Source organism: Cynocephalus volans, chromosome 8, assembly GCF_027409185.1.
Source record: "Cynocephalus volans isolate mCynVol1 chromosome 8, mCynVol1.pri, whole genome shotgun sequence".
NCBI classification, from domain to species: Eukaryota; Metazoa; Chordata; class Mammalia; order Dermoptera; family Cynocephalidae; genus Cynocephalus; species Cynocephalus volans.
This window is the reverse complement of record NC_084467.1, coordinates 38,840,221-38,860,445: the sequence shown is the minus strand read 5'-3', so window position 1 is coordinate 38,860,445 and position 20,225 is coordinate 38,840,221. Positions and strand designations below refer to the sequence as shown.

The following is a 20,225-nucleotide window of genomic DNA, read 5'->3' as shown; positions in this document are numbered from 1 at the left end:
GTAAAGTTGTTTGAGTTCCTTATATATTCTGGATATTAATCCTTTCTCAGATGTTAATGGGCTTTTTTTTAAAGAACAGTTTCAGATTTACAGAAAAATTGAGTACAGAGTTCCCATACTACACACCCAGTTTCCCCTATTTTATATTGGTATGGTACATTTGTTTCAATTAATGAACCAATATTGGTACATTATTACCAACTAAAGTCTGTAGTTTATTTAGATTTTCTTAGTTTTTACCTAATGTCTTTTTATTCCATGATCCAATCCACGATACCACATTACATTTAGTTGTCACATCTCTTTAGGCTTCTCTTGGCTCTGGCAGTTTCTCAGATTTTCCTTGTTTTTGATGAATTGAATAGTTTTGAAGAGTGCAGGCCAGGCATTTTATAGGATTCTTCACTACTGGAATTTGTCTGATGTCATTCTTAGGATAAGACTGGGTTATACGGGCTGGCTGGTTAGCTCAGTTGGTTAGAGTGCAGACTTAAAACACCAAGGTTCAGATCCCTGTACTGGCTAGCCACCAAAAAAAAAAAAAAAAAAAAGTTTGGGTTATTGGGAGACAGACTGCAAAAATAAAGTGCCATTTTCATCATATCATATGAAGTATGCATTCTATGAGCAAGACTAAAGACTATTAATGGTGGCCTTCATCATCTGGCTGAAGTAGTGTTTATCAGGTTTCTCCACTGTAAAGTTACTCTTTCCTCACCCTCCCACTTGCCCATATTGTAGACGTAGGAAGAATGTCATTATGCACAGCCCACACATAACAAGTGAAAAGTTATGTGTTCTGTTCACTCCTTCCTTTTTGTCTAATTCATATCATTTTACATTTCTCTCTCAGATATCTTAAAGTAGTTTTAAAGAAAACCATAAATCATGAGGGGCCCACACAGAGTTCCTTTCCTTTACATCCGAAATTCAATTTGTAATCAAATCCTGTTGATTCTTCCTTCAAAATATATCCAGCAGACCAGCCAGTTAGCTCACTTGGTTAGAGCATGGTGCTGATAACACCAAGGTCATGGGTTTGGGATTCCCGTACCAGCCAGCCACCAAAAAAAAAAAAAAAAAAAAAAAAAAATTCAACAACCTTTCACCACCTCCACTGCTACCATTATGGTCCAAGCCACCATCATTCTCTCTCCCTAGATTATTGCAGCAGCCTTCTAACTGGTCTCCTTGCTTCCGCTCTTGCCTCTTACAGTTTATTCTCAGTGTAGCAACCAGTGTTCCATTTAAAACCTAAAATCAGATTATGTCTGTCCTCTATTTAAAATCTTCCAGTGGCTTGCCATCTAACTCAAGAGTGCAGCCAAATCCTTATCATGCATGGCCTATAAGGCCCTATGTGGTCTATCCATACTCCTAACCCTCTCTCACTTCAACTTTTAATATTCTTCTCTTCACTCACTCTACCCAAGTCATACTGGCCTCCTGCTCTTCCTTGAAGATGCCAGGAAGCTCCCACCTTAGGGCCTTTGCATGTCACGTACCCCATGGTAGCTACTGAGGTGTGTCACTTAGCTCTCTCTCTGGAAAGAACTTACTAATCAGCTGCAAAGAGTACACTTGGCTGACAAGCCTCCTGCTGTGGCCTTTGGACTCTGCCTTAGCTTTGGTGCTTGGTCTTTCTGGAAAACCTCAAGCAATGACTAGGTACAGTAAAAGTTCTAGGGCATAGCCATTTCTGTCCAATGGGGGACTTCTCTAACAGGCCATTTTTTCCTCTGGAGCTCCTTATTGGGTTGGCCAACAGTTTATCAGACATACATTGCAGTCTGAGGCTCCTCCTGCTCCTGCACCAGAGGTGAGGAACTGACCAACAATTCCCTTAAAATGTGTGCCTTAAATTCCAAGAGTTTTTCCAAGAAGGAAGAAAATGACACTCTATAGAGCATATATTTCTTGGCTAGTTTCACACATTATTCGGGATAGTTTTTCATTCTCTCAAAAGGATGGAAGCTTATTCTAAATAGAACAGCCTATAAACGCAGCTCAAACTTTAAGACATTCCCATATTGCTCAGAAAACTAACAGAAAGTGGAGTCTTTTTTTTTGGCTACTGGCTGGTAAGTGGATGCCAAACTCTTGACTTTGGTGTTGTCAGCACCACGCTCTACTAAATGAGTTAACTGGCCAGCCCAGAAGTGGAGTCTTGAGCAAATAAGCGGCATTTTGAATCCTGACTGTGCACTACCAACCCGTGGGATCTTTGACGTTTCGTCCCTTGTTGAATAGGAATAACACCTATCTGCTTTGGCTGTTAGGAGAATCATACGAGATACTGGTGAATAAGGCACAATTACATTAGCGGTGGAGATAACTACAAATTATCAAACCAACATTAATGCCATATATAAATGTATAAAATACCTATACTACATATAATACCCACAGCTGTGGAGATAAGCATAAGTGGTTTATAAATTCATGTTCTTTTCCGCTCAATGGGAAAGAATTCCTAAGATTTTATGTTATGGAGAGGAGAGAATGCTTCTGAGGAAAGAAACTGGGAGAAATCTAACTTCCCTCCTCTTTTGTCCATTCAAGTAACGGGTTTAGGAAATGCTCCCAACGAGTCTGCTTCTAGTCGCCGCGCGACTTCCGGCTTCCTCTGCCACCCTCTCATCTTTACTCAGCTAAGCTTTTCATTGCGCGTGCGCAAGTCCCGCCCAAACACATCCCCGGAACTTAACCGTTACGAAAGGAAGGATTTTAAATCCTTGGGTCCTGATTCTGGAGTGTTGGTGGCACCCTCAGTGCTCCAAGGCGGCTTGAGATTGGTCAAGCACAGAACCGGCGCGTGGCGCTGATTGGCTGGCACAACAGCACGTCGCGGCGATTGTGCGTGCTGCTCCAGCACCGCCCCCGCTCCCTGACTGGCATGATTTCTGACCAGTCAGTAGGCGCGGCGCGGCCTTTGGTTTCGCGAGCTTGTGTTTGCCGCCTCTGTTCCCGCGACCGTAACGTCCCAGAGGCGGGGCCGGAGACAGTGAGGTCGCTCCTTGGAGCCGGCCTCAGTTCTGGCCCAACAAACAAACCCCGGCTCGGCGGAGGTTGCGGTAGGTGGGGCTTTGTGCTGTGGGTCCCGCTGAGGGAGCGGCAGCGGGGCTGGGAGGAGGGCAGTGGGTAACATTCCTGACCCTAGGTGGATTCAGCCCCCCAGGAGCCTGGGGCCAATGACGGGAGGGGAGCTAGTGGGAGAAATTAAGCAGACCTCGAATTCCTTGGAATCGTACTGTATGTGAAAGAGGTTTGAGTCAGTAACTTGCCACTTAAAGGTGTTTTTACTGTGGAAATTTCTTGAGGGCTGAAACCTCGCTCTTGCGTTCCGAATAAAGGGGGCAACCTGTGCAGATATAGTACTGAAACTCAGGGACAGCAGGTAGTTCAGTTTGACAGAGATGTATGATTAGTACATAGGGGATAAGGTTGGAATAATGCAGTGAGGCCAGATTGTGAAAAACCCTTTATTCTGCATATGAAGGAAGAAGAGCCATCAACTTTTTAAGCAGCAGAATAACTTTCACATTTATATAGAAATCCCCTTCTGGAAGCACTGTGGGGGCTTTTTGTAAATCTGGTGAGAGTTGATGAAGTTAGCAACTAAGGTGCTGGGGATGGAAAGACAATTTATATGGGTGAAGAGGGAGGAGGAAGAGGAGAGGATAACTTGATGGTTTCCATTTGATATATGATGATGCCGTTATCCAAGGAGAATATGTTTTGCTGGGTATAGGTGTTGTGTAGTTTTAGTTTCATTAGCTTAAATTGCTTTCGTAACCCTGTCAGAATAAACTACCTTATGTGTATTGTATTAAAATGAGAATTGGATCAGCATTATCCATGTTTTCACCTCAATGCATGAAGGATGAGACAGATATGAAATTTTAAGACACTTCTGTTTAAAGAAGAAAAAATGGCCCTTTATATACTTTATAGAGTTGCATTTATCAGCCTGAATACTATTATCCATGAAAAGCAAGTGGTGTGGAAGGGCTTTAGAGTTAAAGCTTGCATTCCATAGAAGCTGCATTAAACTTTTGAAGTCCAAATATCTGAGGGACCTTTTGATCAACCTTACAAGGGTACTTTCAATAGGATTTTGTTCTTAAAAATATTTTCAGCCTCTGACTACCTAAAAAGTGCCTTCTAAATGACTTCTGCACCTTCATTAATAATCCTTTCCCCCCTAATTGCTTCAGACAATTCCTTTTTTCTAGAATTGAAACAGAATGTGAAGGACCTAAAGAAGTCTGAAACTTGAAATAGTATAAGAAATACTGAACTGTAAAGAAAGGACTATGAGGTGTGTATTTTGTTTTGAAAATATTTAGATGGAGCTACCCACTGGGCAATTAGAAATATGAGTTTGAAACTCAGAAGAAAGGTGGAAGCTGAAGATTTGGAAACAATGGGAGTGGATGAGAGTACCCCAAGGGGACATGTGAGCCCAAAAAATAATACTGATTTTTCACTGATACAAGTCAATTTTGGGGGATGCAGTATTTCTCTTATCATTGCCACAAGACTGAAGATTCCTTGATGACTTTGTTATAGGCCCAATAAATACCTAGCCCAAATTGTTCCTATCTGCTGACTCATAGTTTTCTGAGGATTGTGAGGCTTCTGGTCAAAATCCCATATGTAAATATTATTTGCTCTCCCCACCTCACTAATTTGATACAAAGATTTTGGGGCAGAATCTGTGCTTTCCTTAATGAATAGATACAGTGGTAGATTTTGATGCCTGGAATAAATACTAACATTAATTTATAGGCAGGATGACTGTAAAGTATGAAAATGATCAGCAGAATCTACAAGCATTTAATCTTATTAACCTATAGTCACATTAATATAAGTAACCTAGTTTTACCTGTAATTTCGTTATGTGGTTAAATCATGTTTCTTCTTATTCTTTGGTTTTATCATTCATGAGTAATATTCTCTTTACTTCTTTAGGATACTGAGGATTCCAAACTGAATAAATCATTCACCAAATATTGTGGAGCCTGTATATCCTCTTGCAAGTCCCCAGATGAATACCAGGTATAGAAATAGTTTTTAAAAAATTTTTTTTCACAGCTGCTCACATAACTTGGGAAGGTAGGTCAGAAGAGAAGAAAGAACATAATCTTTAGAATCAGGAAAATCTGGGTCCATATCCCAGCTCTACCACTTATTATATGGGTGACCTTGATCAAGTTAAGTCTCAGTTACTCATCTGTAATATGGGAATGGTAATCTATCTAACAGAAGATTATTGCAAAGGGTTAAATAAGGTTACTAAACTAAAGGGTCTGGTACTTAGTAGACACTCAATAAATACAAGTTCCGTTCTCTCCTTCGCTTAGTTACACTGAGGATCTTTTCATTGATGGGAAATAGTACCTGAACTACTGAGGCTATAAATTACATAGGTTTTTATTTACATCCTAGACAAGTGGGAAAGTGGTTGGGTTTCTTTCCTCTTCCAAACACTAATTCCTTGATGGGAAAAATTTCACACTGGGTACACCAAATTTCCTCAAATGTCCTTAAGCCTTTCCCACTCGTAAAATAGGAAGGAGGAGCTTGCCACCTGTCTCCTAATTTTCTCAGTCTGTCATTGACATTGGGACCAGGCATATTGGCCTGTGTTATTTGGCTCTTTGGATCATTCATGGCTCTTTTTCCCCTAGGGAAGGACAGTTAATGCTGACATGTGCATTTTTTTTTCTTCCAAATTAGAATTACATCCATGAGGTACCTTTATTCTCCATATTGTCTTTCCTTGTGCCAGATGTTCTTAGTGAAGACAATGGGAAACATGTCCCAGGAAGGATATCATATTCCTTTTGCTTTAATTCTTGCCCTTCTGTTCTACCCCAGTGCCACCTCTTATTTGAAAATTTATTAACTTCTGTTCTTTAAAAGGTATAGTTGTGTAAAAAGTTCAATGTATCTTTTATTTTATTGTCTGATGGACCATGGGGTCAAATTCATTTCTTGCATTCTAGGTAAGACATATACTCATGTGATTTAAACTGGTCATTCCTGGCATGTTCAACTCTAGTATCTTTTACTCATATAGTAACCTCTGGTTTTCAGTAATCTCGGAGGTTTAGCAGTTCTGATTAGTGTATGTGTGGGTGTTTAGGTGTTACAGACCCTCTGAATATCTGATAAGAGCTGTGCATTTAATTCTCTAAGAAAAAGCACTTACATACATACATGCAAAATTTTGCACCCACTTTCAGAGAGAAGTTTATATCTCCCCTGCATTCAAAGTCTACCTGTATACTCTAGATTAAGAAAAAGACCAATAACAGCATTTATTGAAGTCTTGTTATGTGGTAGATGCTGTGCTAAGCACTTATTATCTAATCCTCATAACAAACATATGAAATAGGTACTATTTTTTTCTAACTTTTTAAATGAGGAAACTGTAGCATAGAGAGATTAACCAACCCAAGTGCATAGAGTTAGTTAATAGTATAGCTAGGATTTAAACCTGGCACGACTTCTGTACTGCTGAGGAAAGTAAAACTGAAGTAGTGTAGGTTGAGTTTAAAGGTATTGTGGATTACTGAGAATGAAAAAGAAATAGCTAACATTGAACGCTTACAATGAAATGGGAATTATTTAAGCACTTTACATATATTAACTCATTTAATATACAATATAACTCTACAAGGAGATACTGATAACCCGTTTAATGAACAAGGAAACTGAGGCAAAGAGAAGTTAATTAATTTGATGAAAGTCACACAGCCAGCACATTGTGAAGCCAGGTTTCATTTTTTTTTTTTTTTTTAAAAGATGACCGGTAAGGGGATCTTAACCCTTGGCTTGGTGTTGTCAGCACCACGCTCAGCCAGTGAGCGAACCGGCCATCCCTATATGGGATCTGAACCCGTGGCCTTGGCGTTATCAGCACCGCACTCTCCCGAGTGATCCACGGGCCGGCCCGTGAAGCCAGGTTTCAGACCCAAGCAGTTAATTTCCAGGCTCTTTGCTTTTACCCCCATGATATACTGCTTTTCACTGATGGGTAAGTGACAAATATATTAAATAGAGAGACAGATAAACTGACAGTTTTGTCATTTACTAGCTTTGTGACTTTGAATAAATTTCTTAATCTCAGACTGTCCTCATAAAGAGGGGATCAAAAATCCTACACATAATATTATTTTTATTTTTATTTATTTTTTTGCAGCAGGCTGGTATGGGATCCTTCATGTATATATTATAAACTCAAAGATTTATAAGGATTTATGAAGACAAAGATTTGAAAGCACACAGCAGGAATGTGGTAGAGTCAGAATTTGAACCCAAGCTCTATACTACTACACCATTCAGCTCCTAGAAGTATATGCTTTCAAATCAGACACATTTAGATTCAAGTCCCAGCTCTGCTACTTAATTACTATATGATGTTAGGAAAGTTACAGTTTTTAATCTATAAAGTGGATAATGAAGTGTTTCTAGAATGTCTTAATGGGAAATATTGTGTATGTAAAGTGCCCAGTAGGATGCCTAGTATATAGAAGGGTGATCAATAAACTGGGGCTCGTATTTTAGTTGAGAATCTTCATCAGATGATACACGAAATTAAGATCTATAACGATATTCATGTATATGATAAATATTCCTTCAAAATAGTCTGCCACCCTGCAAATGCACTGTTGTAGGAAGCTCACTGTGAGACCTTTCCTGCTTTAATTGCATGTGATGATTTTGGTCATTTTCTCCCTGGTCTTTCCTTTCCATTGTCTTTTTCTTATTGTGGTTTTCTCATGTTACTCACTTATGTAAAATTTAAACTTTGTGATGTTACCCTATATGATTTAACATTGAAACTTTCCTTTACATTGTCTCTGGAATCTTTGTTGTGGAATTATTTATCATGATGTCCTTTTATTTTTTGATGGCTGGTCAGTATGGGGATCTGAACCCTTGACCTTGGTGTTATAACCAAGCCCACATGATGTCCTTTTGATGCTTCAATAATTAGACTTGTGTCACAGGGCCCAAGATATCAGATTTGGAAACACTGAAAAATAATTAAGACTCTATAATGTTTTTGTGCTTTTCATAACTGGTTATTATCTAGCAATTATTCAGAAATTAGTTCAGAAAGACAGATTTTAATTAAAAATTTTTTTTCAGTATTTTGTATTATTATTATTAGTTTTAAATTTAAATGTAAATTCATGGTTTATATACTTTTTTTTGAAGAAGATTTTATAGGACTGATCATCCAGTTATTTGTTAAAAGCTTATGTGTGTGTGTATATATATATATATGTATAGGAAAAAAAAGGACAGAAAAAAGCCATATCTAGATTTTGAGTGCATATTCTCCTGATAATAGTTAGAGGTGATTTTTCTTTTTACTTTTTTAAAAAATATTTTTTAACTCTTATAAAATTACAAAAGTAATCTGAAAAGCCCTGTTATTTAAAGACAGTTAACTATTTCTTATAAAAATTTTACCAAGTTTGTTTTTTTCTTTGTGCTTTAATTTAATTTTTTTTTTTAAAGGTTTCCTTCAAGCAGGATGGTACCTTTCTACTTTCCTCCATCAAAATGTGCACTTTGGAACCCAATGCCAATTGGAGATTTCATCTATTTACATCTCAATTACTACAGGTATAATATATTTCTCTTTTCAAATCAAGGCAGTATATATAGGTGTCATAAAAGGATGTGTAAGGCAGAGTTGATTACTGTGATCTATTATTCATTTTTCTTTACTTTTCCATTTAAAAGCTCCCCTCAGTCGAAATATTCCATGTTTCTTCTTAAATCTGTTCCTTGTGCTTTTGAGAAAAATCTGAATTTCACAGTTAAAGTATTCTGCAAATCTAAAGTTCTGAGTATTGGAGAAATTCAAGAGACGAAATATAAAAACTGAAAGCATTTTGTATTATGCTTCAGCATAGTATCTTTGTAAAACATTGAGAAGATTGAACTGATTTTGAGTGGATCAGATTAGAAAGAGTATGAAATATTCTGGCTATGTCCAGGGCCTTGAAAGAAAGACATAGAAGTTTCGGCTTAAAAATAGTAGAAAGTAGGTCCATTGAGATTTTGTATATGAGGGAGTTACTCGTTAACAGCAGTCTTCTAACAAGGATGGATTATAGTGGGGAGAGCCTAGAGTCAGCCTAGCTGTGAGATGATTTTCTGTAATCACATAGATTTATATTATAGTGTCTTAAGGTTCAGTAACTGGAGTCAGAGTGCCTTGGGGGTCAAGTCCTGATTCTACCACTTATTTCTGTGACCTCAGTAAAGTAACCAAGGATCAGTTTCCTTATTTATAAAGAGGCTATAATAATACCTGTTTCATAGTACTCTTGTAAGGATTAAATGAGACAGACTCTAAAACAGTTGGCACAGTGCCTGGAAAAGAAATTATTCAATAAATGGTATCTGTTATAAGGACTTAGAAGAGTATAGCAGTATTCAGATCAAGAGGAAAGAAAGAAAGTTTATAGCATATGATGATTGAATAGAGGAACTTAAGTGAAGACACAAGTCAAAAAGTTGTCAAATTCTAAAGTAATTGGCAAATAAATGTGGTATCATTGACAAAAACAGGGAAAGTGTTGTGGAAGTTCATATTTATTAGAACTATTTATTCTTTTCTCCATGTCTCTACATGCTACATTTTGAGTAATTTCTTTCGTTTTTAACTCTACTAATTTTCTCTTTAGCTATGTTTAGCTGCCATCTAACCTGTTCATTTAGATTTTTTAAATTTGGAAGTATACATATATATGAAATAATGTTTATAATATATATGCACAGTTTATAGAATAATAAACATTCATGTACTCATCTCAGTTGATTATATAATCCATTGAGTTTTTAATTGATCATATTTTTTCTTTCTGTAAGTTTTGTATGGTTCTTTTTCATATTTGCAAGTTTTTTTCATAGTATCTTGTTCTTTGCTTATATTTTGGATTCCTTCTTATATTTATATTGTATATTCAATAATGCTAATATCTGAAGTCCATAGACAATATGTAAGCAAGTGGATGTGACTGTTTCAAACAAACCTTATTTGCAAGAATGGGAGACCAACCTCACAGTTTGTCAATTCCTATTATGGTTCATAAAGTTATGTAAATGCCTGAAGAACTACTATAGCTTCAGTGTCTGCTTATTGCTGCTCCGGTTTACAGGTGGTCCTCCTACCCTCTGCTTTTGACCCTGGGATTTCCCCACAATGATCTTTCTGTACGGTTTTTTTTTTTTTGCAGCTGGCCGATATGGGGATCCAAACCCTTGACCTTGGTGTTATCACTTTCTGTACATTGTAAAAGATATGTGTTATACTTTAGGCAGCATTTCATGGCAGGAGGGATTTTAAGGATATCATATCCACCACATTCATAAAAGACTTTTATTATTTTGCAGAAATCCAAGGCTTGTGGTAACTGAAAAGTCTGTCCGACTTGCTTATCGTCATGCTAAGCAGAATAAAAAAGAATTGCCATGCTTTTTACTTGGTTTTCTCACAGTGGATGAAGGTAATTTATAGTCATGCACCACATAACAATGTTTCAGTCAGTGACACTACATATACAATAGTGGTCCCATAAGATTGTAATACCATATTTTTACTGTACCTTTTCTATGTTTAGATACATAAATACTTGCCATTGTGTTACAAATACCTACAGTATTCAGTACAGTAACATGCTGTACCGGTTTGCAGCTTAGGAGCACTAGAGGCTGTAATATATAGCTAGGTGGTGTGTAGTAGGCCATACCATCTACACTCTATGATGTTTGCACAACAAAATCCCCTACTGGTGCATTTCTCAGAATGTATCCCTATCATTAAGCAATGCATGAATGTACTTTAAAAAATTATTTGTATGACTACAATAGAATTTATACAAGTCTACTTCAAAAAGTTCACAGAAAGATTCATACTGTCTTTTAATTCTATTTTTTCATGAACTTTTTGAAATATTCTTGTGTTTATTGATTCAAAGCACATATGTGCTTTGCACTTATTTTCTTTGCTGTGCACAAAGGATATGAAGATGAGTAAAAGTACCCATCATAGACTTCACAGTCTAGTCAGGTGGAAGAATATATAAGCAAGTCATTTTTTAAAATAAGAATTTAGTATACTATTGGCATGAATAAAATGCTTTGCTATTATGTAGCCTTGCTCGGTTGATTTCATGTTTTTAATTACCATGCTATATAATAGCTGTTATTTTTGTTCTTCAGATGAAGAAGGTGTAACATTGACAGTAGATCGCTTTGATCCTGGTCGAGAAGTACCAGAATGCTTAGAAAGAACCCCTACTGCGTCTCTTCCTGGGGACTTTTTGATTCCATGTGAAGTTCATACCCAAGGATTTTGTTCAAGAGAAATGATAGTTCACAATACAGATGACCTGAGTTCAACTTTTAAGGTAGATTTGTTGATAACTTGATTATTCTTTTTTGGGGGCAGCTGGCTGGTATGGGAATACGAACCTGTGACCTTGGTATTATAAGGCTGTGCTCTAACCAACTAAGCTAACTGGCTAGCCTGTTCTTAATTCAACACAAGAAACAAATTGTGTATAGTATGCTAAAATTTGATAAAACCATATTTGAGAAGTATTCACAGTAATTTCTGAGTGAATTATTGTGGACCTAAAATTCAATTAAATGTGGTTTCTGAGGACAAAAATCCTAGGTAGGTAATATGGGTAGCATTCTGGAAGAGGAAGCAGTGTGACCAAGATAGGAAAGTTCAAGATGTGCTTAGGGGACTGTGAAGTGTGTAGATTTTTGCTGGTTTTCTGGGCAATCAGACTGGAGTATTAGTTTGGCCAGATTATAGAGAGCCTTGTCTGTCAAGCTAAGCAATTTGAACTTTTTTTTATGGGCCATATAATCACTGAAGGTTTCTGAAAAGAGGAAATACTGTCAAATCAGGAATAGTTAATCTGATAGTGTAAGCTGACTGAAGTCAGAGAGAGTAGCTATCACAGTAGTTGGGTATGTATAGAGAGGAATGTATTAGCTTGGAGTAGATTGGTGTCAGTGAGACTGGAAAGGACACAGTGGGCATGAGCAAATACAGAGGAAGAACTAACTTGACAATTTGGGGTAATATGAAAGGAATCAGAGGAATAGATTGTAGATTCTCTAAGGCTGAGTCAATTAACTTATGTCCATTTTTTTCCCATGTAGTAAATATTTATTGGGTGTGACATTCCCTAGTAAGAATTTGTAGTGCTGTTAGGACATCTAAGTTAGAAATGTGTAATGGAGCTTCGGACAGTAAATATTATTTACTTAACATAATTGTTCATGTAATCTTTTGGTCATATGGAGGAAATGAGTATTGAAATGTAAATCAGAACTAATTTAATTTTGTTAGTGCAAGATATATGTGTATATATGTACTGTATAAAATAAACTTTAGAGATATGAACACATTTCAAAATTTTTAAATATCTGTATTAATATTGATTCTTCAGGCTCTACAGCACCATGTATGTAGTAAAGATTCCTTGGACTGTGGTAAGCTGCTTTCCCTAAGAGCTCATATCACCTCCAAGGAGAGTTTGGACAGTGTGGAGTTTGACTTGCACTGGGCAGCAGTAACTCTAGCAAATAACTTTAAATGCACACCTGTGAAGCCCATCCCCATTATTCCAACAGCTCTGGCAAGAAACTTAAGCAGTAATGTAAATATTTCTCAAGTTCAAGGGACCTATAAATATGGGTAAGTGAAAGATATATTAAACCCAAATTTTAAATATTGGTTGCATTAGTATGTTTTCAGGATATTCAGATAATATGAAATAATTGTGCAGTTAGTTTACATGCCAGAGATCTGACAACTTGATCGATAGCCAGGGACGGTAAAAAGGAAATTGTTCATTTCTGCTGGATATAGAGTTTTCTTTCAAAGAGTTGTGCCCACCAGCCCACAAAAAATCGGTGTTAAAAATGATGTTAAAATTGGTTGATATTTTATGACTTGAAAATGTAAGGAGAAATTATCTTCTATGTCATTTTGCCCTTTGTATTTTACTTAGGTTTTAGGCCATTTTCTTTCTTTCTTTTCTTTTTAACTATAATATGACTGATTATGAGCCTAAAAGAGGCTGGAGAATTTACTTACAATATGCAGTTTTAACTATGAATAGTGAGCACTGCAAATGGAGAATGGGGATAATTAAATAAAGATTTATACTACTCTTGCTTACCAAATGGTCAAGTACCTGAAGGTGGAATTTCCTCAGATGCTGGAGCGAAATCCTCTCCAGCTTTCTATCACCCTCTTAGTTTCTTAGGAAATGTAAGCCAAAATGCGTGCTTTCTAATCCTCAGTAGGGCTACATTCCTGAAACTTCGTTTACTTTCTTTATCCATTGGCTACTGAACTAGGTTAGACAATGTAAGCACCCTCTGCTTAAAGTTTGGCCAGAATAAGCTCTAAGCGTTATGCTTCTGGCTTCCTTTCCCACTGACTCCACCCTAGTTCCTGTTAGGTCTCTAGAGCCAAAAATGTTTGCCAAGGTACACTCAACTCCAAGTCTTATCCTCAAAAATGCCTGTTCAAAAGAGGATGAGAAGAAGAGAAGACTGTCTTTTCATAAAGTGTTTGCAGTAGCAAGTAAGGTCGCATTTTGAGCTCCAGATTCTGACCAGAACAGTGCTTTCTGGTTGGAGTGGCAAAAAGGAAAAAGTGTTGGTGTATTACAGACTCATGGAATGGTCAAAAGTCATAGTGATCCAGAAATGTTTGCATCAAACGGAACATTTAATTTTCTTAGAGCAATAGAGTGCTTCTCAACTGGGACGTGGGATTTTTTGTTAAAATTAACCAAAAAATTAATTTGTTTTTCTTAGTACCCATTCCCATTTACTCATGCAGCATGAATTTACCTTTCTTTGAGTTACCCATCTGTGATCCCTTGGCGTACTGATAGTAACCAGGATATTAAATATTTTATCACTTCTCTATTCCCCTTGCCCCTTCCTATCTAGAATTATCTATTAAATTTGTGACATTTGTTCTTTTCCCCAACCACATTCACTTATTCACCCTAATGTTTATTAGGATCCAATATGAAAATTGTGTTAGACACTGGAAATAAATAGATAAAAAATTATATTTATTGTTCATTAAAAATATTAACATCTAAACATGATGTGCTATAATGGAAGTTTATATACAGTGCTGGGAAAGCAGGAAGGTGTGCCAAATTGCCTGGGAAAATCAAGGAAAGCCTGAACTAATTCTTTTAAGGAATAGTAATTTATCAGATGGGCAATGCAGGGAGAGAGATTTCAAAGCAGGTATAAGTGTCATTGTTGATACATAAATCTTATGCCAACTCAGGCTAATCTTCTTGTCACATGGCCTGATAAGCTTATTATCTTTGTGATTTAGGGTTATTATAGCAATAAAATGTCTGATCAGTTGTACTATCAAGACTGTATATCACTAACAGCATTGTTTTTACCTCTGTGATTTAAAGCCATAACAATAAAATTAACTCTCAGCAATGCTACTGTGGATTTCTGTTTTCTTAAAACTTACTGTCAGGCTGGCCAGTTAGCTCAGTTGGTTAAAGTGTGGTGTTATAACACCAAGGTCAAGGATTCAGATCCCTGTACCAGCCAGCTGGCAAAAAAAAAAAAAAAAAAACCCAAAAAACTACTGCAATGCTAAATGTAATAAAGAGATATAAATGTAGTATGTCTGTTTAGGGAAAAGTGAGTTTTTGGGTTTTATCATTTTTGTTCCAAAGTTCTTTGACAGTAGTTAGAGGAATGTAGTATATGGAGGGTTGATTGATTATACCTCCCCTAATTCAGCCTCCTTCAGTGAAAAGTCACATCTGTTGTAGTCTTGTTGAGTCACCTGGAGGCTTGAACACTTTCAGTAAAAAGGAAATTCACTTCTCCCAAGGAACCCTATTTGGTTCTGAAATTGTCTGCTTTAATGTTAACACTTTTGATGAAAGTAGATTGTAGGTAAAGTAGAGGAAAACTTTTTTTAAAGGTGTATAGTCTTCAATGACCATTTTAATAGATAAAAATTATAAGATATTAAATCTCTTTACTCTCTTCCTTTTATCAGTGTCTTCCTTTTACCAAGTCACTTTGAACTACTTTGTGTGCATGAGGGATGATGTTCATTTGAATCATTTCCCCTACATGAAATATGCTTCAGCACTCAGATTATCTCTTTCAAGTAAAAAGTTCATACTTTCAATTATTTTTACATGATGTCTTCTGTTTAGATATCTTACCATGGATGAAACACGCAAATTGTTACTTTTGCTGGAATCAGATCCCAAGGCTTATTCTCTACCATTAGTGGGAATGTAAGTATTGCATTATTTATGAAAACCTTTTCAGCCAATTATGTATTCAAATGTATATGATATGCATGTGAGTCATTTGTACAATGAATATTTAGATATCTTATAAAGCCACAAAGGCCTATGGTAAAATAAAAATCTGTTTTAATAATAGAATCAGCTAAAAGATTTTGCATAGTGTTAGGAAGAACTCCAATATATAAAATAGATGAAAGCTAAATTCTTCTGGTTGAAGTTGAAGACTTAGAGTCCTACTTCTTCAACCTTCTCTCACAATCCCTTGTCCTTAAGGCACTTAAAGAACCCAGGGCTCAAGATAAAACTGTTTAAAATTTATTGCCAAGCAATATTGCAGAAATGCTCTTTAGTGTTATATATTCAGAGATTTATATTCATTTAGTGTTTATTGAGTGCTTACTTATGCATAACATTATCTTTGATACTCTGTTGTAGTTTAAAGCTCTTTCCCAAGGAATTTATCATCAAAGTGAGGTGATAAAACATTCATATATTCACACATAGAAAAGTAAATAATAATGAAGTATATGATTTGCTGTGAAATGATAGTATAGACAGTGAGCACTATTAGTATTTCTAAAAGAGACGATGGGAACATTTTCTTAGAGAAGGCATACTTGAGCCGAACCTATAATTGTTTGGATAGTAGAAGGGAGGATTGATGGGGAAGGCAACCCATGTGAGGGAATGGCTTGTGCAAAGTTAATGAGAATACACAAATATTCTCTGGACTGTGAAACCTACTTACATTTGCTATGGTCCTGGTATTGGCTATAGGTTATTGATGCCTAAGTGAGTACTTAAAAGAGCATTCTGTGTTTCAGGTTACCTACATATGTTACAGCATTTATTCCTCTCAACAACTCTATAAAGTAATTTTAGGCTGCAAATTTCAGTCTCCTCTAATTTAGCCCATTCTTTCTGGTTCAGGCTAATTTATTCTAGCATCTTGCTTTCACCTCTGTCAACCATTTTCTCTCCAGAGAGAGAAGTGCACACTTGTTTTCTAGATAGATAGATAGGTAGATACAGTTATGTAGATATCTATATCTGTATATTCTCCCTCTTAATTATCAGCATGGTCTGGCGTTTGTAGATTACTTATTTGTGAAGTCTTTTATTGTATTGCTGGTAAATGCCAAGGTTCTGCCATATGACTTTGAGAAGAACGTAGTCTAAAGTACGTTAATTTGTAAGTGACTATAGTTTTTAATTTCATTTTTTTTCTTTTAGTTGGCTGTCTGGAATTATACATATCTATAGTCCTCAGGTATGGGCTTGTTGCTTGCGATACATATTCAGTTCTTCTATTCAAGAAAGGCAAGTGATATTTTATTCTGTAGTATTTTACTTTGATCTTTCCCCCATTCATATTTTATTGATTTCATTTAATTCATGTAATGCCTTAACCTTTTCAATGCTTATAAATGAGTACATTAAGAAAACAAACCTTATGGTAAGTGGGAATAAAACTAGACAAAAAAGATGAGGTTGCAGAATTTTGGAAATATGAAGGAATTCACTTGCCTAACTACAGAACTGTACCACAGAACATACACTTTTTAGAGTTGGAAAAAAACCCTAGAGATTATCTGTTGTAGCATCATAGTTTATAAATAAAAAGATTAACTACCAGTGAGATAACTGCAAATGAGTTTGAATTTGTTACTTCACAAGAGTTTTAAGTACACAGTGCTACTACAAGTACACTAACAAACATTTGAGATGAGATGTTTAATTTTCTTCATGGAACTAAAGCATAAGTGTTGGGATTAATAGTTAGGGAAACAGTTTCTAGCCTCAACTCCTCATTTAATTTTATTTTGTATGTGATGCTACTATTTGCCTCTTACTTTATCTATTAACATACGTTCTGCCTCTCCATCCTTGCACTGCTTTGTTTTGTTGGTAGTATAACATATTCCTAAGTTATTTCTCATTCAACATTTTACAAAGTGGACAACTGAAAAAAGCATTTTTATTTATTTATTTATTTATTTTTAATTTACTTATGTATTTATTATTATTTTTTTTAATTTATTTTGTCGATATACAATGTGGTTGATTATTGTGGCCCATTACCGAAACCTCCCTCCCTCCTCCCTCTCCCCCCTCCCACCCAACAATGTCCTTTCTGTTTGCCTGTCGTATCAACTTCAAGGAATTGTAGTTGTTACGTCTTCTCCTCCCGGTTTTTTTGTGTGTGTGTGTGAATTTACGAAAAGCATTTTTAGATAGTTGGTTTTTAGTGTATATTTTAAGGACTCTTGATAACTTTACAAATATTTTTTGAGTCATTTAGTGAATAATAAAATTAATGTTCATTTTATCACGGTTTATAAAAGTGAAATATTGTAACTAATTTAAATAACCATTTTTAGAAGCCTAGGTGAGTTTATAATGATGGCACATCTATAAAATGAAATATTGGGTAGTCACTAAAAAAGAATAAGGGAGTCTGAGGTATAATATACAATACTGACATGGAAAGAGATACAAGATAGATGGTCATTAAGAAAAAATAGCTTTTGCAAATAATATGGTCCCATTTTTGTTGAATTATGTAAAATGTTTGTGTATGCCTAAAGAAAAGTTCTGGAAGTATATACACCAAACTGGAGACTGGAATTGGGGTGGTTTTTATTTTGTATTTTATACATTCCTGTTTTGTTTGAAGTTTTGTAAGGAATAATGAGGGTACTTGAAAAATTTTGTGGAAAAATAGAATTAAAAGGTAATACTAATCTTTCCACGAACTTTGTGAAGTACCCTTGTATGTGTTTCATAATAAAATGTATTTTAAAAATTAAAAATTAATAACATTAAAAAGTAAGCATAAATTTGCTCTCCTGGTTTTTGTCCAAAAATTAGACTGTTTAGTATCATCTGTTAACTAGATTGGGACACTCACATGGAGTTCTTTGAATGTCATATTGTTATCATCATTAAATTTTAATTAAATGGCATTTCTGTCCAGGGTTTTTTCAGAATCTGGAAATTTTATCATAGTTCTCTATTCTGTGACACATAAGGAGCCTGAGTTTTATCAATGCCTCCCTTGTGAAAGCAATGTATCTGACCTTCGATTTCAGCTACTAACCAGCAAGGAAACTTTACATCTTTTCAAAGTAAGTGATTTTATTACCTAGTACATTAATGACTGTTTAGGGTTGTACTCTGGCAGTTTAAACCCAATGGCTTTTACCCTTTAAAACAGAAATTCAAACTGTTAGGCTTTGTTTATTTACAATCAATCTTATCAAATACTAACTTTATTCATTTATGGTTAATTTTTGTTAAGTAAGTCTTAAACCATATCTTTAGAACCAGATTATAATAGAGGATCAGAGGCTATCCACAGAATAACTTGCCCGTGTATTTCTAAAATCTTTGAAGAATACATCAGTAGTTTATATCATTTTATACTGTTGAGAGTTAATTTTGAGATCTTAGTGTTTTCTTTGTCTTGACTGTTTTATTTTAAAATATATGGGTATAACAAATGGTTTTTCACACTTAAAAGTCAATATTTATATAATATAATCCAAGGAATCAGAATAGATTGTTGCTATAGCTAATAAAATGCATAGATGATAAGCACAGAAAAAGTAGATCTTTCAAACTATAGGTGTCATTATATAAAAACATTCAAAGACTGCTTTTCAATAAAATTGTTGGTTATCCTAGGTCTCAGACCAATAATAAAAATACATACTTTATTTTATTGCAAAAATATTGAATACCTCTAAATAATTATGTGCTTCCACTCAGATTTTTATGCCTTCTTTGAGTTCATTTATAGGTTGTATGTTTGTGAATCAAGATTTTTTTAATTTTAATTATAAATGTAATCATCTTAAATGAAATCTATAATTTATTTCTATTTTAGGGGCATATATTAGCTATCATTTTATTCTTTAGGCTGCATTCTCGGTTCATAGTTATTATATTCACTGAATCCCTGGTTATTAAGTTACATAATACTGGTGATTAAGTTTTCACTTTCACTTACGGAGCAGGGAAATGGACAGTTTTTTTAAAAAATGGTTTCAATTATAGAAATCAGAAGTTTAAAAAAAAGTTTCAGTTATAGAAATCAGAAACTCCCGTTTCAGAGCTGCTTTTTGTCTAAATAGAATTCTCAAGCGTTTTTATTTAAGTCAAAGTATGATCTGCTTCATTTCAGAATGTTGAACCTTCTGACAAAAATCTAATCCATTTTGAACTCAGTGCTGAAAACCAAAATGCAGAAACAGAGTTTTTCAACAAGATTTCTCAGAATCTTTCAATTAAGAGGTAAAAGAGATCTTTTCATTATTATGTGTACTTTTTAAATTACGTTCTTTAGTTTTTAGTGAGTAATTAAAATAACTCCAGTTATTTCTGATGAAATTAGGAAACTGGATGGTAATTTTAATGAAATGACAATTCTGATACAGTTCTCATTTGAGCTGATTTATAATACAGTGGAAACAAAGTATTAGTAAATTAACTTGCTTAGGAAGAAGCATCCTGTTTTTGTTTAGTGGCTTTTGTTTGTTCTTGCCTTCCTTGTAGTTTTAAACCTGGGCCTATCAGATAAACTACTATAAAAATAACTCTTCTACCTAAAAAAGAAATAGTTTGTTTTAAAACTTTTAAAGCAAATATATTTGGAGAATATTAATTAAATAAGGGCTTGTGACATCTTGGGTCAGTATATCTTACCTTTTGTTAGTCAAGTTTTTCTAAATAAAAATAGAACCAACAAGATATGTATACGATTTTAGACTCGGCAAGTCAAAAATCTGCAGGGTAAGCTGGAAACCTAGAGAAGAGTTGCAGTTTGAGTCCCACGGCAGTCTG

The 20,225-nt window shown here is 35.3% G+C and overlaps 1 protein-coding gene across 1 annotated transcript in view; it reads left to right on the top strand.

The window, feature by feature from the left end:
* Positions 1-4,262: 4,262 nt before the first annotated feature.
* STIL (STIL centriolar assembly protein) overlaps positions 4,263-20,225 on the top strand; it is a 57,679-nt gene continuing 41,716 nt past the window's right edge. The window contains exons 1-10 of the mRNA XM_063105131.1: positions 4,263-4,321; positions 4,975-5,061; positions 8,539-8,646; positions 10,426-10,538; positions 11,254-11,441; positions 12,501-12,748; positions 15,282-15,365; positions 16,614-16,700; positions 18,358-18,508; positions 19,567-19,676. Coding sequence (XP_062961201.1) covers positions 5,051-5,061; positions 8,539-8,646; positions 10,426-10,538; positions 11,254-11,441; positions 12,501-12,748; positions 15,282-15,365; positions 16,614-16,700; positions 18,358-18,508; positions 19,567-19,676 — 1,100 coding nt within the window. The 5' untranslated portion in view covers positions 4,263-4,321; positions 4,975-5,050. The remainder of the gene's footprint in view (positions 4,322-4,974; positions 5,062-8,538; positions 8,647-10,425; positions 10,539-11,253; positions 11,442-12,500; positions 12,749-15,281; positions 15,366-16,613; positions 16,701-18,357; positions 18,509-19,566; positions 19,677-20,225) is intronic.